Source organism: Felis catus, chromosome B2 (assembly GCF_018350175.1).
Source record: "Felis catus isolate Fca126 chromosome B2, F.catus_Fca126_mat1.0, whole genome shotgun sequence".
Taxonomy (NCBI): domain Eukaryota; kingdom Metazoa; phylum Chordata; class Mammalia; order Carnivora; family Felidae; genus Felis; species Felis catus.
Window position 1 is genome coordinate 119,549,911 of NC_058372.1, and position 23,551 is coordinate 119,573,461.

At 42.0% G+C, this 23,551-nt stretch overlaps 1 protein-coding gene, 1 long non-coding RNA gene and 3 other non-coding genes across 5 annotated transcripts; 4 read left to right on the plus strand and 1 right to left on the minus strand.

Annotated features, from left to right (window-relative positions):
• Nucleotides 1-6,209: 6,209 nt before the first annotated feature.
• On the minus strand, nt 6,210-8,206 carry LOC109499902. The gene is made up of 2 exons (XR_002157474.3): nt 7,965-8,206; nt 6,210-7,844 (listed from the first exon to the last, which is right to left on the minus strand). It is a non-coding gene; the product is annotated as an uncharacterized LOC109499902 (long non-coding RNA).
• A 194-nt stretch (nt 8,207-8,400) lies between these two features.
• On the plus strand, nt 8,401-11,169 carry RPS12 (ribosomal protein S12). Its single transcript, XM_003986572.5, has 6 exons — nt 8,401-8,509; nt 8,632-8,682; nt 8,867-8,983; nt 10,036-10,138; nt 10,564-10,665; nt 11,080-11,169. The coding sequence occupies exons 2-6, from the start codon at nt 8,669-8,671 to the stop codon at nt 11,140-11,142; spliced, it is 399 nt and encodes a 132-aa protein (XP_003986621.1). The 5' UTR covers nt 8,401-8,509; nt 8,632-8,668; the 3' UTR covers nt 11,143-11,169.
• On the plus strand, nt 9,208-9,280 carry LOC111560692. The gene has a single exon (XR_002742686.1). It is a non-coding gene; the product is annotated as a small nucleolar RNA SNORD101 (small nucleolar RNA).
• LOC111560710 lies at nt 10,394-10,470 on the plus strand. Its single transcript, XR_002742704.1, has one exon. It is a non-coding gene; the product is annotated as a small nucleolar RNA SNORD100 (small nucleolar RNA).
• On the plus strand, nt 10,831-10,960 carry LOC111560703. Its single transcript, XR_002742698.1, has one exon. It is a non-coding gene; the product is annotated as a small nucleolar RNA SNORA33 (small nucleolar RNA).
• Nucleotides 11,170-23,551: the final 12,382 nt, after the last annotated feature.

The window sequence follows — 23,551 nt, forward strand, 5'->3', positions numbered from 1 at the left end:
AGCAGGGAGACACAGAATTTGAAGCAGGCTCCAGGCTCCGAGCTGTCAGCACCGAGCCCGACGCAGGGCTCGAACCCATAAACCGTGAGATCATGACCTGAACCAAAGTCAGACACCCAACCGACTGAGCCACCCAAGCACCCCCCATAAAATGTGTATTCTTATTTTGCATCCATCTACCTTTCATTTATATAAAGTGTATTGTTGCATATATTCATATTCCTAACTTTCTCCCCACTTCTAATCTCTACTTCCTACCTTCCCTCCACACGGTCAGTATTACAGGTTAACATATTATCATATTAGTGTTCCGTGGTTGCTGTCACAAATTACTACAAACTTGGTGGCTTAAAACAACAACACAGTCCTGTAGGCCAGAAGTTCAACACTAATTTTGCTGAGCCAAAGTCCAAAATGCTCTCATCTCAATACCTTTAACTGAATCACATCTGCATGTTTTTTTTTTTGTTTTTTTTTTGTTTTTGTTTTTTTTTTTACAAATGCGGTAACATTTACAAGTTCCAGAGATTAAGATGTGGACACATCTTTGGGAGCCATTTATTAGTCTACCACAAGTATCCACTCACATTTTTTTTATACTCGTCATAAACATATGGACACATATGGAACCTTTTTTTTTTTTTTTTTTTTTACAAACTAAAATGGAGTATTTTATTCCATTGGAATGCTATTCCCCCAGATAAATTCACTCTTCGAGGATCTTTTTATTGGATATAGAAATATGAGGAGAAAGTTGTTATCTTTTAGCCTCTTCAGGGCATGTTTCTACTGCTTTCGGTCCCCATAATTTCTCAAGAGAAATCGGTATAATTTTGCATGTTACGTACCTTTTTTTTTCCTGGCTGCTTTTTGGAATTTTCTCTTTGAGTTTCAGTAGTTCCCCTATATGTGTCTAGATATGTGTCTATTTATATTTATACTTCTTGGGGTTCACTGAGCTTCTTGAATCTGTAAATGTGTGTGTTTCATAAAATTTGGGAAGGTTTGGGTCATTAATTTTTCAAATGTTTTTGTCTGTCTCATTCTTTTGCCTCCTGGAACTCCAATTGCATATGTGTTAGAAATATGCATTTAGTTATATATATGTTAGCCTTTCAGATTGTGTCCCACAGATCATTACAGCTGTATTTAGTTTTTCTCTCTGTTCTTCAAGTTGGATGATTTCAGACTGATCTAGCTGAAAACTCATTGAGTCCTGCTTTTGTCATCTTCAGTCGACTGCTAGCCCTTCCAGTAAATGTCTCACATGCTATTTTTCAATTCTCAAATTTCTATTTGATCCTCTTTTGTAGTTTATACTTTTCCTATTTGCTCATTCACTGTGAAAATTATTATGTTTTACATTCTGGAGCACCTTTTTAATAGATGCTTTAAAATGCTTGTCTGATATTTTAACATTTGGGTTATTTTGTTTGGTTGGTTGTTTTTGCTCTGTGCCAGCACAAAGCCCAACGTGGGATGTGAACTCTCAACCCTGAGATCAAGACCTGAGCTGATATCAAGAGTCAGACACATAACTGACCGAGCCACCCAGGTGCCCTGGCATTTTGATTATTTTGGATTCAGTCTCCATATTGCCTTTTTTCTTATGTATGAGTCATATTTTCCTGTTTCTTAGTATATATAATAACTTTGTATCATAGCAAGGACATCATGAGTAATATGTCACAGGGACTCTGGATTCTGTTGTATTCTTTCCAATAATATTGATGTTTTAAAAAATTTCACTAAGAGTTCACCTGCCTTGACTCAAACCTTGTATCTGTTTCCCTAGTGGGAAGCAGCTGAAATTGTCATGCATTTTGTTTGTCCCTGGCTGCGATGCTAGGAGTCTGCCCCAGGCATGTGTAGTTCAAAAGCCAGCCAGAGATTTAGGCAGAATATTGGCCTCCACCTTTCTGAGTCTCTCTGGGATTTTCCCCTCCTCTCCATTTCCAGTAGCTGTGGTTGTTCTAAACTCTGCCCTCTGGGTTTTCAGGAAGTAAAACTGACAAATCTGGGCTATTAGTTGCCCCATAGGGCACTGACTGGGTCTGCCCTTATACTAGAAGCCATAAAAAATGGAATTTAGCCACTACTATTCTTTTTTTCAAGTGTTGATCACCACGATCCTCACCACCCCCCCACCCCCACCCCCAGTTCTGTCTACCTTTGGTTACTGTTCAGTGTCTTTAGGTAGCTGTTTAAAAAAATTTTAGGCTTATGTTTGTTATCTGCAAGATGGTTAGTCTTGCAGAACCTCCTAGTAGTTATGCTGTATTTTATTAAGCTAATAACCTGTGATGTATTGGGTGAAAAATCTCCCATACAGTCAGTTTGTTTGAAAAGCACTGCCTTTGAGACTTTTCATGAGTTCCTAGAACCAAGATCCTTAGAACCACCCTGTGTCTGGCATTCCTCAAATCTGATTGCTCAGCAAACCCTTTAATTCTCTGAGCCATCCAAAAGCTTACCAGTAAATTCATTTTTTTTTTAAATGTTGGCCATAGGTCATTCGGTTGTACCCAAATTACCATAATTGGTACAGTATTATCCAAATTTTCTACAATGAACATGCTTTCTTGTCCTAATACAGAAACAACAACAACCAATAACCGTCATTTACAAATAAAGACATCATCTATAACTTGGATACAGAGGAGGGAAGTTGGCATCAGCTATAGCTCAGTGTCATGTCATGAAGTCATATGATTTCAGAAAATGAATACAGCAGACCACATAAACGTTCAACATTTGTTCGAAGTTAAATTATTGTTTCAAGATGATGACATAGAATGTCCAAACCAAAAGTCTTAAGAACATCTCATTCTATTACATTTTGCAGCTGAGGTACTTGAGGATCAGAGGCTAAAAGTATTTTGATCAAAGCTACAGACTCAGAAAATGATAGAGAGGAGAATCAGGGTCTGCTCTCTCGGCCACTACTCCTTTTCATTTATAAATTACCGGTGTTGCTGGGTACATAATTAGATTATTCATAAACTTTAAGTATTATCTCTATTTATCTTCCTCAGTATGTTTAGTTTCCACAATCCTGCATCAGCCCTGTAGCAAGCAGCTATAGCACCCAAACAACTCTGGGGAACAATCAAAATAAGGACTGAGAAAACATTCTTAGTAACACTTAGGAAAAGTTCGATGAGAATCACACAAAACCTTCCAAATATACAACCTAGTGACATAGGCTTCCTAGTTAGCGTTTCAATCACCTCACCCCCTTCTCCCCTATCACCATTTTCCCCCTTAATAAACTAGGTTTTCCAATTAAAACAGATTAACTTTACAAGCTACTACCTACAGTCTTTATGAATTCATTCCATTCTTACTCGTCTAGTTCCTTATTTTCTTTCTTATTCTCTTCCCTCTTGCCAACCTTTCTTTCTCCTTTGATTTTACCCTTGATATGCTGGGATTGTATCTTCTTTGGCCCAAACCTCTCTTCAGCTACAACTAATTTTCTGCAGTATGTTTAAAACCATATGCTATGTAAGCCAAGACTAGACCTATATGTTCCCGAGCTGCAGCGGGATGATGGTTCCTGAGTTTTCTCCAATTTCTTAGCTCCTATTTCCATCCTTTGGGCTTTTTTTCTAGCCCCAAAGGTGGGGACATTTTTAAAATTGTCAAATTAATAGTGGTTTCCTGGGATGCCCTAAGCCTCCAGCTAAGTCCTAAGAGATGTTAATTTACGCCTGCAGTTCTCCACGTGGCTTTCTTTTAGGTGTGTCGTCTACACAGTTGCTTCTTGAAACTTATTTCATTCGATGTGTTCATTTCAGGACACATTAGTTTAGTGATTCCAACACGCAAATCATTCTACTAAGCGCTGTGTGGTTTAGGACAGGAGAAAGTAATAGTTAAGAACCTTTCCATACACAGTTATTTTCATACGAAGTTCTCTATAATAACTATAGGGGTAAACACTTTAAGCAACCATTCCATGTAATCCTCGTAACAGTATCACAGTATTATCACAATTTGGCTGGCTCAGAAAAGTAAGTAATTTGCCCAAGGCTACAAAGTGAGCTGAAATTTGGACTGTCCCCACCTCTCCAAGATGTAAAATGTGCCCTGGCCCAGCTTCTCTTCCCAGCTCTGGTTTTCCAAGTAAGCTTGTTGAAGTTCAACTCCAAGATCTTTTCTAGCATTTAATCTGTCCTACATCTCTTCCTTCTTTGACATCTGTTACAGGCTGAATTGTGTTCCCTCAGAAGACACATGTTCAAGTCCTGATCACGTCAACACCCTATTTGGAAATAGGGCTGTTCTAGATGTAATTTGTTAAGATGAGGTCATACTAGAATAGGGTGGGCCCTTAATTCAAGATAACTAGTAGCCTTAAAAAATGAAAAATTGGGGGGTCACCCAGGTGGCTCAGTCGGTTAAGCATCTGACTCTTAATCTCGGTCCAGGTCTTGGTCCCAGGGTCATGAGTTCAAGCCGTGCATTGGGCTCCACACTAGGTATGAAACCTACTTTGAAAAACAAAAGAAAAATTTGGACACAGACATAGATAAGGAGACCATCACGTGAATACTGGTGTTTCATACTGCCATAGCAGAACACCAAGATTTCTGGCAAGCCTCCAGAACCCAGGAGAAAGGCATGAACAGATTCCCCCTCACAGCTTTAGAAGGAGGCAACCCTGGAGACACCCGATTTCAGACTGCTTGCCTTCAGAACTGTGCGATAATAGCTTTCTGTTAAGTCACCCAGCTTTTAATATTTTGTTATGGCAGCTGTAGCAAACTAATACATCTACACCTAGATCAAGAACCTAAATTTCTACTGCTCTCTTTTTCTGCCTAAAACTGCAATATTCCCTTTCTCCGTCTATCCAACTTTTTAGCATGATGAAGTAGAACCAGTCACATTGTTCCCAACTTGAGAGGTGAAGAGTCATCGCTGAATTCTGTGACCTCTCATTCGCAACTGGGCAATCATCTGAATGGATGTAGGGTTGGAAGCATGAGCTTTGAAGTGCACTGGGCTCAAATACCAGCTTCAATATTTACCAGCTGTGTGATCTTCAGCAACTCTCTGAGCTTGCTTTGTTACTTTGTTAAGGGGGGCTAAATAGACCGCTGCCACATAGGCTCTCAAGGACGATCAACAGAGAAAATACATGATAATTTAGCACCCTACTTAGCATATAGAAAGTGCTAAACAAAATTACTTATTATTGTTTATTGTTCCTAAAGCAAACTTCAGAATTTAACTTTCATGTGTATTTCAGATGCACACTGGGGTACAGTCTAGAAGTATTATAATCGGTAACTGGCCTTTAGTCTCTATGTAACCATTGTCTTCCAACTGTTGGCAATATCTAAAGTTGAAAGGAGGTAAACTTAAACAAGTGAACTAGGAGAATTTATATTAAAGATTCCTTGAATCACCAGTGTGTCCTTTAAGCTCATTCCTGGGATTAGAAACAGCTATATTACTAGAACTTTAAAAAACAAAAAAAATTGTAGCTCTGGTTTTAAGGAGAGAGGTTTATAACTGATAGAAAAGGTATTTATAAGGTGAAATATTAAGGCATAGACCCATGATATTTTAGACTACCAGCTTCTAGAAGACAGAAACCAACAACATAAGCTAAAAGGTACTTGTTTTCCCCCTATGTAAATACATTGTTTGGGAATGATTATTTTCCCCTTTTACGTATCTTGAGTTTTTACCAAATTCTCACATTCTAAGATTTGTTTTGGGGGCGCCTCTGTGGCTCAGTTGGTTAAGTGTCTGACTTCAGCTCAGGCTCAGGTCATTATCTCACAGTTCATGAGTTCAAACCCCACATCTGGCTCTCTGCTGTCAGTGTGGAGCCCACGTCACATCCTCTGTCCCCCCTCTCTGCCCTCGCGCACGTGTGTGCACACTCTCTCTCGAAAATAAACATAAAAAAAAAGATTTAGGGGCGCCTGGGAGGCTTAGTTGGTTGAGCGTGTGATTTTGGCTCAGGTCACAATCTCACAGTTCGTGGGTTCAAGCCCTGCATTGGGCTCTGTGCTGACAGCTCAGAGCCTGGAGCCTGCTTCGGATTCTGTGTCTCTGCCTCTCTCTCTCTCTCTCTCTGTGCTCCTCCCTCACTCTCCCTGTCTCTCAAAAATGAATAAAAAGTTAAACTTTTTTTTTTTTTTCCAATTTGGGTTTTGGGGGGTGGGGAAGACATCTAATATGAAACCTAATGCTTAGCATATTAACTTTTATTAACTTTAATTACACATTTGCTGAAACTACCGCATTCTCTTTCAAAGATACAAATGTGGTAGGATAACTTCCAAAACAGCCAAGGAGACATCTGTGCCTCTGCCCTTCCTCTCCATTTCTTTCATCTTCCCTGTTTGGGATGCTTTTAATTGTTCTTGTTGTGTTTTCCCGTTTCAAATGTTGCCACAGCCTTCAATCCTTTGTCTTTCCACATCATCCCCACTCTCTGACCCCCATGCCGCTTTGTACCTTCCCTGTGGCCTTTAGGTATTCTAATCTTCGGTTCAAATCTTAATCCGGCCACAAACATGAGAGTGGCAGGAATAAATCTCATCCTTAAAAATCCTGCAGCTTTTTTTTTTTTTTTTTAAGCAAAAGTTAACTAGGTAACTAAATCGCCAACTAAGTGAGCAGCATCCTTTTAGGAGGAGTTATGAGTAGAAAGCAGCAGCTCAACACTTTTCAAATGGAAATTTGAAAGCACACACAAAGCTAAAAAGGAACTATGTAAATGTATTAAACTTCCAGTCTCTCTCTGTTCTGGTTAACTCTGCCCGCACCCATGTTACCCATTTTTGTTTTCTTCACAGACTTGGGGAGTCTCACATTATCTGCTCACTGTATCCATGGTGCTGGCACTTATCAAACACCTAATAATTGCTGACAGTGACAGGCAAAAGATAGGATACAAGAGGCAGAGAGGGAAAGATTAAGACCGAAGGTCCCTGGGTGGGGAAAAACACAAGTTTTGGAACAATGCAGAGTGTAGGCCCACAGCAAACCCCCTCAGGCACAAGGGTCCTCTTAAGAATCTAACAGACACTACCCACCCCCCAGATTTCCCTCAGAAATCTGACAAAAGGCCTGACTAACAAACGAGACCACAACACCGTGTGACCCACCAGGAAGGGTATGGCCATAGACCACCCCTCATACAATGGAAAAGAGCCAATCAGGAATGGACAACCCAGCGCCTAGTTATCAAGCCAATATGGGCAGGAGGAGAGAAAGAACCAGGGGGAAGGGAGGGCAACCAGAACCTCATAAAGCAAGTACCCTTGCCTAAGGTCCTGGGCATTCACTTTCGAATGCCACCTCTTTGAAAAGAGGGCTTCCATACTTTTCTTCCTTTCTTACATTCTAATGAACTTTTGCCTGCTGCTCAGTTTGTTTCCACCTCTTCATTCTTCAAAGCCGCAAGACAATGATGAACCCCGGGTATTGACGTAAAAAAAAAATCCTGCAACAACAGGCTTGGGGGCTTAGCAGGAGAGGAAGTTAAAAAAAAAAAAAGGCAAAAGGACTACTGACTATATGCGGCTGTATTTCATATGTTTGCGTTTTGAAATGGGGACAGGAGAATGACCAATCAATGCAAAATTCAAAATGCTGCTTCCAGTAAAAGTCAGTTTCAGGGATCTCAGATTCCACTCCTAACTCTTCCAGGTCTGTATGGCGAAATTCATGCCGGATTTCTCAAAGACTACGTTCTCTCTTTACTGTATCCCGAACCCAGTTCCTGTGTCTGGCGCGTCGTAGGCGTTTTAAATGCACCTAATGAAATGCACCTACTGAATCCCGATCTGCGCGGGTTTACAAATTTCGGGAACAATCTGGCGTTAAAAACAAAACAAAACAATTTTAGAACCAACTGCATTTAGAAACTGTAACCAACCACTTAACCAGAGGTTCCACTTTAGTCATACAACGCCGGTAAAGAATTTGCGGCGTACTTAGCAGTGAAGACGGGCTGGCTTTCGTTTCACAACAAAACACGCACAAAACGACACACTCGCAGACGTCTAGAGTAACTGAGAAGCGATGCGAAAGCGCGCCGTGCAGGAAGGCCCAGTTAATGGGTTCGACAGGAAATTACAAGGTACTGACTTAACGAGGAAGACAAGGAACCAGGGAGCTAAGACCACGCAGACGCGCGCTTGGCCGTTCTCGCGCTCCGTAGAACCCACTCTCTGGGCCTCCGTAGGCCACGCCCCTGGCGGGGAAGGACGATGTGGGGCTGCCCGCGTTAGTGCCTGTTGCGCGTAACAGTGACCGGTCGCGGAGAGTCGGAAGACTAAGAGTAATCTTGACTCGGATTGGCCTCAATCCGGAAATAGAAATTCTCGAGGCCCGGCACCACCAGAGCCACCTCTTTCGTGAAAGGGAGTGCACATGCGCCTAGGGGTGGGGGTCCTGGGAAGCCCTTAAATACCGTCATGCGGGCGCGCACGACCTCTTTCCCTGCCGCCGCGGAGTCGCGCGGAGGCGGAGGCTCGGGGTGAGTTGAACGGTACTGGGGTGGTGGTTGTGGTGCTTTTGGCAAGGATTGGGCTTGCGCGGAGTTGTTTGTTCAACTGCTGTCTTAGTTTCTTAACCTTTTTTTCTTTTTTTGCATTACAGTGCGGTCAAGATTCGGCTCCATCCGTAACCCACCGCCATGGCCGAGGAAGGGTGAGTCCAGGGTCGGAGCCGTGGGGGCGGGGAAGGGCATGGGCAGCGAGCCTGCTGTCGGGTCTCAGGGTCAGCCGCGGTCTCCTAAGGGCGCCTCCTGTGCCTCGTTTGTGATTTTTGAGTCCCAAGCGGTCCGGTGGTGCGTGGGGAGTTTAGTGATGGTTTTGACTTGCTCCGTTTTCAGCATTGCTGCTGGAGGTGTAATGGACGTTAATACTGCTTTACAAGAGGTGCTGAAGACCGCCCTCATCCACGATGGCCTGGCACGTGGAATTCGCGAAGCTGCCAAAGCCTTAGACAAGTACGTGTATCAGTCTCAATACTGTGGGTTGTTGGAACCGGAACAAAACTGCAGCCAAGGAGAGAAAGCGTGAAGTTCATGGTGTTAGCACAAAAGTTCTGAATGGCATCCGTTCTACAGGAAACCTAGGAAAAGGTATCAGAACTCAGATCTGTGTGGCCCACCTAAAGTATGTGGGTTCGTTTGGAGTGGGGATGAGTGCTTTATTAAAGCAAGACTACAGTGTTTGAATGATGACTTAAGTTGTCGGATACCCCTTCACTCTTTCTGTGAGTGAAACCTAACAGTCTGACAAACCTGTAGGTTGTGGGGCTGATTTCACATTAGAGGGCAGATAGGTAACCTCGAGTGAAACTAGAGGATTTCAAGCTAACGTTGCAGAAGCAACTGGACTTACAAACGAGTTCAGAAAGTGGTAGCCGTAGAAACCCACGTAAGTACGAAATATTCGTAAAAACACCCGTTTAGGTTTTCAGTTATTTAAGTGGGCAAGACAACTGTATGTGTTCGCTATTGGAGTGGAGCATCTGTGCCCTTTAGGAATTTCTTACAGCTGGGTTAAATTTTAAGATCTCTTAGTTCGCCTTGGTGTAGACTGGCTTCTTGAACCCAGCGAAGTTGCACTTTGCCGGAAGCCCTTCAGGTCCTGGCGTGAAGCCCCTGCGCTGTTTGTACAGTGGTAGTGCTGGGCAATATTAAGTTTTTAGGCCAGTAGCCGGTAACGACTCTGATATTGTAGTTCGTTTCTCATACCGCCTTTTAAACGTGTAAGTGGCTCTCAGGAAAGGGTTTTTCTTTGGCCACAGATGGGTAAACCGGTTGTATGTGAAGTTGGTATTTTTAGGGAATCACTGCAGGCCTGGTGGTTCTAAAGACGTGTGAATATATATGCTTTTTGACCGGCTTCTCAAACTGAGGCAGTTGTGTTGTTCTCCAGTGGGGGTGCTGCTTGTGTTCCTCCAGTGTAGCCATTGCCAAGATAATTCTCTTAAAGGGTCGGTAGTAGTAGGCTCAGATTCGAGTTGCGGTTTCTGTTGGATTGTGCATTTCAGGCGCCAAGCCCATCTTTGTGTGCTTGCATCCAACTGCGATGAGCCTATGTATGTCAAGTTGGTGGAGGCCCTTTGTGCTGAGCACCAGATCAACCTAATTAAGGTAAGTTGTCCATTTTTTTGAGTTGAGAGATGCTTTAGCTTCGTGAAAATAGAGCCAGTTAGGGTCATGTTTGGGTTAAAGCTATTACACCAGAGCAAGTTCTGTATAAAAATGGGTCATTTCTGATGCTGTGAAAAACATGGCTTAAACTTGGTATTTTGGGCTAGTTTATGGGAATGTTTCATTCGTGCAGAATGAATTGCTAATTTTGGTATTGGTACAGAAAAAAGTGGCAGTGCTTCTGGGTGTTTTGGTGCTGTACATGATGACAACTGGCTCCCTCTACTGAACTGCTATGAGGAAACTGCCATGTCACCCTATCTGACTACAGCTACCGTCTCTGTTTGACTTACTGTCCTTAGTATTAATGTCTGCTAATATGGTGATGTTTTTTTTTTTTTCCCCTCTTAATTCCATCCCAATAGGTTGATGACAACAAGAAACTAGGGGAATGGGTCGGTCTCTGTAAAATTGACAGGGAGGGAAAACCCCGTAAAGTGGTTGGTTGCAGTTGTGTGGTGGTTAAGGTGAGTCCGTTTTTATTTCTGGGTTGAAGGTTGTGCTGGGAAACTGCATAATTCTGTACTCAGTTTTCATTGTTAAAGTCCAGAACCTCAACGAAAAAGATGTGTGATTTTCAACATTCGGAGTCCCGTTTTCAGCTTTTCAGAAAAGGAAAATAGGCTGTAATGAAGCCGGCCAATGAATCTGCTTAGCTGAATGTGTTTCTGCAGAAATTTAAAAAACGCTGGCAATAGGAACGCCATGTTACGAGCCTTAAAGACATTGAAGTCATTAAGGTCCCTGAAAATGGCTACAAGAAATTTTAGTGATGGGAAACATTTTCATAAGACACGAACTAGTTTTGTAAAGCTTCACCATAACTAATGCTAACAAGAGTTATTAATGTTAGTCAAAAAAAATTGCTTTTTATTTTTTAGGACTATGGCAAAGAGTCTCAGGCCAAGGATGTCATCGAGGAATACTTCAAATGCAAGAAATGAACAAATAAACTTGACTCTTGTTCCTCACCTGTTTTTTTTAATTTTTATTTTATTGGGGGCAGTAAAATAAGGTCTCTGTTAGCAAAAGACAAAAGATGATCATTGTAAAATTAGCCAAATTACTAGAAGCAGGTTATTTGTCTCCTGGTGTCTAAATGAAGGCCTATCCAACCAGTAAGTAACTTCAGTGTTGACAACTGAAAACAGAATGACCTGAGTAAAGTTGGCTTTGCAGTGATCAGTTCGTGACAGCCAGGGCTTCTTGGGTGGGTGCACATTCACCACAACTGAGGCTAGAACAGCCTAGGACCTGGAGTGATGGGCTGAGGCTGGTCAAGGGTGGGTGTGTCTTTACAACCTGTGACAGCAGACTGAAGGTCACATAAAGTATTAAAGCTCAGAAGCAGGATACTCAAGTCACAATCTGTGGGGGGAATTAGTGATGACCCATGTATATGTATTTCAATAAGCCTGGAACGAGTTGATATTGGTTTGAGCATGAATTACTGAGCTAGGTAGGGTTCGTGGAAATGTCCTCACAGTTTCATGTAAGTTGGGTATACTTTTGAGTTTATCTCCTATAGTTTCCCAGTATTGCCGTGCAGTTACGGGAGCACATGTGAAACAACTGGAGCCAGATGGGTTTGTAAGTTTAGGAGACAAGCAGGGGAGGGCAGAAAATCCCTTGCAGGCTCTGCACTGTTGGGCTCTAAGCCACCCAGGTGCTCCAGGTGTGTTGAATGCTCAGTTGTATGGTGTTCTTCTGCATGTTGGGAATTTACAGGGTTAAGCCCTTGTCTAAGATCTACTTTAAGTTTTGTAGCCATCTCAGGTATAGCTGGAGGCTAGTTGTCCTCCATGTGGTAACTACAGTGGTGGAGTGAATGGCCTCAAATGAAATTTGAGCTAATTATAACTCAAAGCATCATGGGTAGTTCACTTAGATAATGTAGCATGGGGTCAATCTGCTAACATTAAAGCAACCAGACCCAGCTGGTATTTAAGGGGATGGGTTTGTATTTACTTTGAATTCTGGTATATGCCAACATCTGAAACACTTATTCTGCATCTGGCACTGTTGGAGCTGTTGATGCAGTAGGAAAAACCCTATCTTTCAAATACTAGGTTTGGTGGTTTATGTGAAATGTAGTTAGTGTGAAGGAAAACGGCTGTGAGTATAGAGCTTTGCGTTTGATTTTTTCGCTGATGCTAGTCTGAATATTCCCTCCCACTGACTTAGCGTTTTTTTTTTTTTTTTGGATTACCATATTTACTGTTCCTTCAGCTGTAAAACATAGTCAAATCTCTTAAGGAATATTCTATCCTTGATCCTACATCTTCCTTTAAGTACTACCTTAGTATGGCACTTCTTCAAAATCCTACTAGAGATGGTTTCCGTCCTCTTATTCTACTTGTTCTCTTTTTTTGTCTTCTGTCCTCAGGTAAAACGTCAGTGTAGTCACCAAGACCTCTTTCTGGTCAAATCCAGTAGTTTCACAGCCTTCCTCTTTACCTCTTGGTGGCGTTTCCTAGAATAATTTTGTCTGTACTTTAACCTTGGCCAGATTCAGTCCTCAGCCCCTTTTGCTGCTTTGTAACAATTTGGCTGTGGTCCGTTTTACTTCCGTGCAGCCTTCGTGGCCTGGGACATCCTACTCCTGTAGCTTCTACTCTAGATTTCCTTTCCTTTCCAATTTGAGTTCTCTGTTTTGTGTTTGATTCACTCTAGATAAATGGTGTGCACTAGGGGGTATACCGTGAACACCCATTTGTAGCTCAAGTTTTGTATGCCTCAAAGTGAACATCTTAAAATGTTTCCGGTTAGAATGTAGCGTTCTTGAATATCTAGTGTGTATCAAGCGCTGCACCAAGCGTTGACCTCTACTTTGTACCAACTTAAGGCTGAGGCCTGGGGCAGCCTCAGCCCCAGCCTCTACCTTGTATAGCTATGGCATACTTCAAGGGATTGTGGTGGCCCCTCAGCTAACTGCTGTGAGTCAGGCTCCATTCAGTCAGTCCACACGGCTCTTTGTAATTCATCTGTGAGCTCATTCTGCCTCAAGTGGTTTTCTCTACCTGGCAGTCTTCTACTCATCCTTCAAAACCCAGTTTAAATCCAACAGTTGGGATTTGTCTGTAGCTTCTGTGGGGTTCGCAAGGGAGCTCAACCATGGTGAGGTGCCAGGGTAGAATCAGACGTCTTCATTTTTCACTGGGGAAAATGGTAGTTTTGTGAAGCCAGTTGCTGTGTGCACTTAATCTTGAGGACTAACCTCATGGACCCAAACAGATCCCTGAGCTAAGCACTTTATACTGTTTTCTTGCTCTGGTGGTCAGTGACTTTCATTCCTGTTCACTTTGGCAATAAGAAACCTCCAAGCCGAGGGGCGCCTGGGTGGCGCAGACGGTTAAGCGTCCGACTTCAGCCAGGTCACGATCTCGCGGTCCGTGAGTTCGAGCCCCGCGTCGGGCTCTGGGCTGACGGCTCAGAGCCTGGAGCCTGTTTCCGATTCTGTGTCTCCCTCTCTCTCTGCCCCTCCCCCGTTCATGCTCTGTCTCTCTCTGTCCCAAAAATAAATAAACGTTGAAAAAAATTAAAAAAGAAACCTCCAAGCCGAATATTCCATTTTCTTTGTCCTTAGCTTAGTTTTTATTTTTGCTTGGTCCTGATTTTATTAAAATTTCTATTACATGTATTCTTGGTAAGCTAAATGCTTTTAAAAAATGAACCAGGACATCACAGAAGAATTGTAAAAGCCAAATTAAGTTGGGATGTGTTAAAAACAGGAATTCATTTTCAGCTGGATCGTTGAGGCAATGGAACCATTATTTGGGCAGAGGTGTTACAAGTCCTAAAAAAGTGGAAATACCATTTAAGGCTAATGTCCTTAAGTTGGCAGTAATTTTTTTTTTTTTTTTTCCTTTTTAGGTAAGTATACAGAGTTAGGTTCAAGGGATGTGTTAAGCACAAGCAAGCTTTTAGTTTCTCTTCCTGTACTCCTGAGACCCTTGGAGGAGGAGGTGAGGCTATTTAGCCAAGGAGAGGAAACACTTTCAACACTCCAGACTGAATATAGGACAGGCTGAGAAGGGTAAGACCTTGTCTTCCCAGCCAGGGTCCTCAGCTCAATCCACAAGCCAGAAGAGAACTTCCTAGTAGTAAGTTCCAGCAAGACCAATGGGGCACGATGGCTGGGCTAAGGAGGTGTCCAACACCGAGGCCATCAGACTCTCATCTTCCTGTATGGAACCTGTTGAGTGAAGCCTGACTCCCTATTGGGGGCAGAGGGGTCTCACTTCTTTCAGAGGGTGATGTGGTATTTGGGACTTTGGCCACATGTTAATGCGTCAGAGTGTTCAGAGGGATTCAGACTGGTGCTTGCTCGCTCCCCAGGCAAAAATAATAATTGTGAGTCCTTTTTAAAAAAAACATGGTTTATGCTTCAAGTAGCATAAGCACACCTAAATTCAAACTGCTTTATCCCAAGCATGGTGTTGAAGCCAGCTTTTTATCTAAAACCTGCACAATCTAACTGAAGTCTGCTGCTTGAACTTGCAGTACAATCTGGCTTTTCCTTGGAAACTTTCAAAAATGAGGGAGTAGGGGGTGCTTGAGGATTCTATATCTACCCAAAAAGGGCAATCTTCTCAATTCCCTCCTGGTTTGCACGAAGCATGTGTTGAGAGTATTCCTCTGCTTTTCTTTGGCTCCGTGGTCACTGACCATCATCCTCACGTTCCTAATTTGATTTCTATGGCAAACTGGCTTTGGAAAGTGCCAGAGAGGAGACAGAGAAGTACTAATATAGGTAGAAACTCAATCTCTTTCAGATCTCTTTATGAACTCAACTAGATTGTGAAATGTGCAAAGGTAGAGACACTGGTGATCATCCTGTGACCCTGCCAACCCAAGAGGTCCCATCAACTCTTCGGGTTTCTGATGATAAAGGGAGAGAAAAAATGTAAACGTCAATTCAGAATGCCCTTAGTTACGGACACACATTTATTGACCACTTACAAAGGAACGAGTGATTATAGCTATTAGTATATTTACCACAGGACTATTGGAAATACTTTTGTGGGTTGAACTAGGGAAATGATTAAGTAAAATGTGTTTCAATTACATAACGGGATATGATGATGCCACAAAAATGGACAGTATGGAAGGACATCTGTTACTATATTTTAAAGCAATATTAAGAATGTATGATAGGACCACATTTTGTAAAAAATAAAGGAATATATAAATACACATCGAGGTTTTAGTGGTTGTTTCTTACAAGGTGGGTATGTGGGCTTTTTGCTTATTTTTTTTTTTTCATTCGACATATGTTGCTTTTGTAGTAAGAAAACATTTAAAGAAAGGAAATGATGGTATAGGGCTCTCTCAGGGTTAACATTAAGTATCACAAATATAAAAGTTTTTTAAAAAATTAATGTTCTGTGAACAAGTGCCTTTATTGACTCGTCTAGTAACATAGTTGGGTAAAGCACAAAAAAGGCTGACCTCAGACTTAACCAGCAGAGGGCAGTAAGAAGCTGGCGCCTGGTGAGGGACGAATGGGGGAACAAGCCCGATAGGCACTAACCAGGGTGCTCGCTTCGGCAGCACACTGACTGAAGTTGGAACAACCCAGAGAGGAGCGCTGACCCCTGTACGGGGATGACACATCAGTTCGGGAAGCGGCGCGAACTACAGCAGGCTCCTCATAGGAAAAGATTCTTCTCCCACTCTTGGAAGATCAGTGGGCTTTAGTTTACTACTGGCTGCATTTGCTCTTTGCCTTGCTACTGCAGAATCCGCAGTCCCTAGCAGGGAGGTCATGATGTGCCAGGAGGCTGTCAGGAGAGGCGACCGTGGTTATTTTATGTACAACCGAGAAACGGAAACTCTTGCCACCGTTCCCAGAGGAAAAGGTTCGGGTCCATAATTGTATGCTTTTGTTAGACTCCTTTCTCTTCCACTACACTGAGCTTTGTGGAGAGCTGCCTGTCCCAGAGCGGGCCTGTTTCAGGCCTGTTTTGGAAAATGGGCATCGTTTGGAGAGTATCAGGGCAGTGGAGGTATTTTGGAGATTACCGAACACAGAGTCACTCCGTGGAAGCATTGACTTTGCTCCGCGCTGTATCGCTGGGACCTTGCTTGCTCTGGTAGGCCCTCCAATATCTTTTGTTGGATGAACAGATTTGACCTTTCAATCTACTTAGCGAGGGAGGGAGGTAGGTAGGTAGTGGGGTTTCTTCTCAAGGCTTACATTCCCCAGCCCCTTTTGACACATGAATTTCTCATGTTCCTTTTTTTCTAGCAACAGTAGTCAATCTCTCAAGCGGGGCCTCTTTTAGACTAGAACGGTGCCAAGCTGTCTCAGCCTGCCTTCGCTCCAGCTCCACTCTAGGGAGCAGGGCAGAGAAATGTATCCTATCACAATATGGGGTACAGAGCTCTAAGAGTCTGAGAAATCACTTTAAAAGCCACTTTGAGACCTGGGAACAGTAAAAAGCCTGTGAGTTCGGTGAAACTATTTTTACATTGCAATGATTTCTTTTTGAAGCCTATTTATTAAGACACATGCCAACAGCACGGTATTGTACAGGCGATGTGAACGAAACCTTACACAAATGTAGTATTTGTCTTTTTATTTTCCCTTCTCTCAACTCAGCTGCCCCCGACTAAAATTTACAAATGGATATAAAAATCCTGTTTGTACCTGGTTGGCTTGTTAGAGAAACACTGAGTGAAAGGCCTGTGACATTTCATAGCACTGCCACCAGATTAACAGGAGCAAAACGCACGTAAAGAAAGAAATAGCTATGGGATTCATAAGGGGGAAATAAAATATTAACATACAAGAGGCTACAAATGAAAAGCCCTGTCTTCGCTTTCGGATCCGATGCTCGGATATACTCGGTGAGTTGCAGGGGTCAGCAGATGTTTTGCTAAGTGGGCGCGGGTTGTGAGTCGCTGGGAGGTGCTTCCCCACACGTGGATTATAAAATGATGCAGTTATGCCAGTATTTCAGAAGGGAGTCCCCATGTCATTCTTAAGAAGAAGTTAGAACCTTCCCTACTCTGACCCACAAGCTGCGTTTCGGAAGGCAGCAATGCTCCCTGCACCACCATCACCACGCCACGAGCTGAATTCGGGAATCACCCCGTCCGAAATCTCATATTCTAAATTTCCGTCCTGTAAAGAATCTGGAAATTTTACTCTAAAACATGCAAATGATAGCACACATCATGTGGGCCATGCTGAAGGGCAGATGGAGGATTGAGAACTTTGTCTGGAGAGCGATCGAGGTTTATTAAAGCTTGCAGGTTTTTAAGTCGCTGTGATCAAGGCATAAAACTCACACTTGTTATGACCTTCATTGTTGCCTACGGTTGTCACGTGAAGCGCGCCTCCTTCAAAGCATTCCAGGTAGCATGGCGGCCATCTGGAGGGCTGTTGGAAATAGAGTGCAGGACAGATGTAGGTTTGGCTAACATTCAGTTACAGTTTGCAGCTATCGGGTTGGGTGGCAGTAAAAATAAAACAGGTAAGAAACGAGCTGGTCTTCAAAGAGGCTTCTCTGTTTTAGTAACACCGCTCAACTGCGTTTCCCCTGTCATAGCTTGAGAACAACGGGCAGGGGTTCCTGTCATGAAGCAGAAACCGGCCCGAACAAGGAGACCCAGTACTTTCTCGCATAAGGACAACTTGAAAGGAGGTGTTCGGTTTATTTGTGGCAAGTGAAGGTGACGTTGTGAAAGCAAGCTGTATTTCGGTGGGGGTGGGGTGCGAGTAGAGAAGAAGAAAGAGGAAGGTGGGGGGGGGGGAAACAGGGGAAAAGAGACAGAAGAAAAGAGGAGAAAGAGGTGTAGGGGCCAGGGGCAGACTGCCTCAAGATGGAACACTTTGGCATGAAGATTATTTTGAGTTCAAGGCCATCGAAACCTAGTAGATTCAGGGAAAAGCTCTTTACCTCCCCAACAACTGTTTAAATGGATGGAAGTCTTGCTTGGTCCACAAGGAGAGCTGTCACCACAGAGAACCACATTATGTAATAAGAACTAGGTATGATAAACAGGGAGGAAACTGGCAAGGCCTGTTTGATCAAAGTCCTTTGTGTCCCATTGTTTCCGAGCGGCCCAACAAACAGCCGTTTACCAAACATTTAGTCTTTTTCATCTTCCTGTGCATTTCATTTCTTCCCTTTGGAGTCCCGGGCCCCTACCCCCTTCTCTTCAGTTCAGGATGACATATACCCCTCATTTTGCCTGTGTTTTGAATTTCCATGTCTGTATGGATTTCCTGTACATAAGAAATTAAATTTGATTTTCTCTTGTTACTCTGTCTTTGGTTAGTTTGATTCTTGGTCCAGCCAAAAGGACGTTGATGGGCAGAAGAAGTTCTTCCTCCCAGACAGAGGGAAGGAAGAAAGTAGAGAGAGGGAGGAGAAAAGGAAGGAGGAGGAGGAGGAGGAGGAGAACAAGAAGCAGGAGGAGGGGAGAAAGGAAGAAGGAGAGGGAGGGAGGAGTGGGAGAGAAATACATGTTCATGTTGTTATAACGTAGTAGGAAGAATTTGTAATTTTTTTTTTTTTTTTAATTTTACTTCTGAGAGAGAGACAGAGCGTGAGCAGGGGAGGAGCAGAGAGAGGGAGACACAGAATCTGAAGCAGGCTCCAGGCTCTGAGCTGTTAGCCCAGAGCCCGATGCGGGGCTCAAACTCACGAACCATGAGATCATGACCCTAGTGGAAGTCGGACGCTTAACCGACTGAGCCACCCAGGCGCCCCTGGCAAGAATTTATTAGTTTACTCCACACGTTATTTTCTTCAGTGACAAAAATGAGAAAATGTCGACATTCGCCTTTGATTTTGGAAGGTCAGCAATCACTTAACGTTGTAAGTCATTAGTTGAAAATACATATACATGAGCTGAGTATTAGCTGACCAGTCCCACTCGCATTGCATTGGCTAGAGGTCCAGTACTTGTCTTTCCTGGTGATCACAGTCTCAACTTCAGTGGTCTTTTATTGAAATGGAAGTGCTCGCAATCATTGCTGGTCCCCACTCTTGTACTTGTGTGCTAAAAATTCTTCTCAGCAAAATAAAACATTATAGCCTACCTATATGGTTAACTCCATCTTCCTTGTAAGGCAAATTTGGAAATTAACTGCCAGTTTGGATGAGTGATACAAACTCTTACTTAAGGAGAAAATACATTTAATAATATTTATATTACTTTATTTAAACCAGAACACAAATAACCAAGCACAGTCTTCCCAACACACAAATAATATAGAACAAAAACAAACCCCATATGTAGAGTTGAGTGGGCGAGCATGTCAATTGTTCCTTTCAGCCTTTAATTCTGATTCTTTGTTGGCTTGATGCCTTGATGAGAGTTCAACTGTGCAGAGAAAGAATAGACCTTTCTTTCATTCTATCATTTTGTCATCTTAGGCAATCCGCAAATTGCTGCGTGTCTGATTTGAGTCCTTTGAAGAGAGACTACCAGGAAGGGGTTCTTACATAATTCTGGGCTCTATTTAAGAATAATCATTTAGTGCAAAAAAAAAAAAAGTATATTTCTATTATACTTATCATGATCACCTCCCAAAGTTAGCTTATTGCTAAATGGTACAGAATTTAGGGAATTTTAGTATTTTATATAATGACACAAGTGCCTTCCTTAATATTGTCATCTAAAGTAATCATAATGGCAATTGTGGTAAATGGTTTTCTCACGGTAGCTACCTTGCCTCTATTACCATTACTGGTTGTGTTATTTTATTGAGGTAACTATGTGGGCTGACCAAAATGTGACCTTGCTATTTTCTTCCTATATTTCTGGAGAAGATGCTTTCTCTTGCCCAGAGAGAATTAGGTCTGGAGTTTAGGCCTGAAGTGGCTACATTTTCCCATGGCAGACTCCACTTTGCAGTTAGAATCTGAATTTTTCTGATGGAAGGACCTGAGAAACGTTTTTGTTTGTTTGTTTGTTTGTTTGTTTGTTTGATTCCTTCCTTTTCCAGCTGAGAAGACACAGTCCCAAATCCCAGGGCATGCCCCAAGAAGCCTTTGGATACGCGAATAAACTAAGAGATCACAGGATTTGTCACTTTGTTGAAGATGAAACTATTCTGTGCTTAATATGTAGAGGGATTATATTTGTAAATTGCTATGTGTAAGTGAAAAATATCAATGATGAGAACTGCAAATATACTGTAAGTCCATAAACACATTTTACTGCCTGAAAAATAAGTCAATGATGGCAATTTAGTTGGCTCCCGCAAGAGGAACGTACAGATGTGGAAGATTGTTTATACAAAACTAAAATGTGCATGCGTAATCTTCCACAGGCCATCCCTTTACAATGCTCTGCACTTGGAGTTTGGCTGTGCGGTAGTTTTCTGACCTGCACTTGTTCCATATTATCCAGGCCAACAACGATACAGAGTAGTGAAGGTTCCCAAACTAGAGATCTACAGTGGACACCCTTGTTGGGCCCTCGATATACAGGCGAACGAACCGATTCAAAGACGTGTCTTTAAAAACAAAACAAAACAGGGGCGCCTGGGTGGCGCAGTCGGTTAAGCGTCCGACTTCAACCAGGTCACGATCTCGCGGTCCGTGAGTTCAAGCCCCGCGTCAGGCTCTGGGCTGATGGCTCGGAGCCTGGAGCCTGTTTCCGATTCTGTGTCTCCCTCTCTCTCTGCCCCTCCCCCGTTCATGCTCTGTCTCTCTCTGTCCCACAAATAAAAAATAAAAAAAAAAAAAAAGGGAAGATAAGGGGAGATATTTGTCCAGAAAACAGTGATTTGAAGAAAACTTGTCTCAAAGTGAATAATGACGATGCATTTTACAAACGGTTTCAGCTAGCTGCTTTATCTTGCCATTAAATAAAGTAAATAAATTCGTCTCACTTTTCAGAAGCGGTTATAAATAACTTTAAAGGGGGAAGGAGCATTACCATCTATAACTGATTGGTAGGGGACTTGGACTTTTCCTTTTAAAAATGGTTCTGGATTAGATATCCAGTCTTCAACATACTGTTGGCAGAATGTTGCTAATGTTTGTCAAGAAGAGCCTACCTCTTAATGATCTCATTGAGTTATAAGCATGAGATGTGGATTCTTACCCGAGGCCAGAATGCAGTTCCCATCCACACAAATCCGAGGAGACAATTGCATTCAAACACCAGTGTTCATGGTTTGTGAGCAAAAATAAATAAATAAATAAATAAATAAATAAATAAATAAATAAATAAATAACTTTTGAAAATATGGAACTCTCTGGTGAGTATGCTTTTAGATCCTAAGAGTTAACGTTGAATAGAAACTTTTGAAACCTTTATTTGCTCACTTGTCTCTGTACCTTGGTAAAATTCCACAATAAAACTGTAATTTTTGTCACCGTTGAACTTGCCTTCCACCAGCTCTCTGCCCGGTGAGTGTTTCTAAATTCGGAATCGTTGCAGAGAAATCAACTTCTTGAAAACACTTTCGCTACCATTAAAATTCAACACATACAATTGTTATTTTTAAAGTTTTAAAATGCCTTATTTATGTTTCGTTTGAAAAAAAAAATAAGTAACTGATAATGGAAGCAGTATTTAGAAAAATCAGAACTACCACCTTAACGTCTCGATAAACACTCCCAAACTCCTACAGTAGCTTCTCTCTAAAACATATCTAATCTAAAACAAAATTATTGTGGCGTCGCCATTGTGAATAAAATTGGCCTTCATCTACTGGGTGAGCAAAGTTAGGAGAGAGCCAGCGTTCTCTAGTTGGTCGTTTTTATCCATTCCATTCCTTTGTGTTCCTTTGGAGGGTGATTTCATTACATTCTGTGCCATGAACAGAAGATGGCAGCATTACTTCAGACGTTCTGGAAAAGACGGCTGCTAATCCCTTCTGAAAAGAGAAGGTTGGGAGCCGATGGAGAGTAGAGTTAGAGTAGCAGGTGCTACCGTGTGTCTATCAAGCAGGATACACAGGAAACAAATGTGAAATAAAACTGTTTAATGCCTCTGAATGCTGCGGATTTTTACGCATATTTTCCAGTGTGGTAGTCCCTTCCTTTGTAAAAATGAAATGGGTCAGATGTTGAGATTTTTATGGGATTTAGGAAGCTGTACATGCCTAACAAAGAACTTGGCCCTACAGCTGTGGGATTTTCAATCTCTGGTTTTTTTTTTTTTTTTTTTTTTTTTATGGAGAAGTAATTTTCTAAGAACACTAAACACGTATCTGCTTTCTTTCTTCTCAAATTTCTAAACAGACTTTAATAATAAAGAACAAGGAACCTGGATTTCAGATCAATAAAAATGCATATATGCACCAGCACTAGAAGTACTACTAACTGCTTTGTTAAATGTTAATGTGGGAGAAAGTGATTAGATTAGTAAATCCGTGGGCCTCCACGTCTCTGGACCTCTGCTTCTTTTCAGTATTGTTTGGTACCTTTCTTGGCGGAGGCAATTTCAAGGAATACAAACATGTAATGTGCAACCTGGATATATTTTGCTGCAATCCTGAAAAAGATACATATCCGTAAATCAATCTACATGCACTCTATGTGTGACGAACTTGGCATAGTCTTTCTCAGCTTCCTTTGGGAATTTTAACCAGCTATTAGAAGAGTACCTGGAGAATCAAAATTTATTGGCTTTACCAAAAAAAAAAAAAAAAAAGAGGAGAAAACAAAAACCTAAATAGAGAAGGGTTTTTTTTTTTTGCTACTTATGGTAGGTCTTTACCCTGGTTAAGAAAGAAAAGATTCCAAGGATTGTTTTATTGTATTTTATTATTATATTTTAATGTTTGTTTCTTTTGAGAGAGAGAGGGAGACAATGTGACCAGGGAAGGCGCAGAGAGAGAGGGAGAGGGAGAATCCCAAGCGGCACAGAAGCAGACACCAGGCTTGAACCTTGAGATCGTGACCTGAGCCGAAATCAAGAGTTGGATGCTTAACTGACGAGCCACCCAGGAGCCCCTCCAAGGATTAATTTAAACTGGAGAATTGCATTCCAGCCTTTACCTTCATTTTAAAATTCTACATATTTAGATGTCTTATTTAAAACATATTTTAAAAAACTCTACCTTTAAATATGGATTTCTATTTCTCATTTTCATAAGCCTATGAGCTTTAATTTCCTCATGTCTTCATAGAGTCTGCTTCATAGAGTTATGCTTGTTGTTTTTTGTTTTGCTTTGGTTTTTGTTTTGTTTTGGTTTTTTTTTGTGTGTGTGTGTGTTTTATTTTTAGAAAGCAACCCTCCCACAATGGCATCAATTTGACTTCTGTGTACTAAACAGAACGTTTTATTAATAAGCCAACTCTTTTTCCATTAAAATCCAGGGTTAACAAATACATAAATATAGCTTTTATGGGTTGACCAGAGATTCAAAGGTGAACT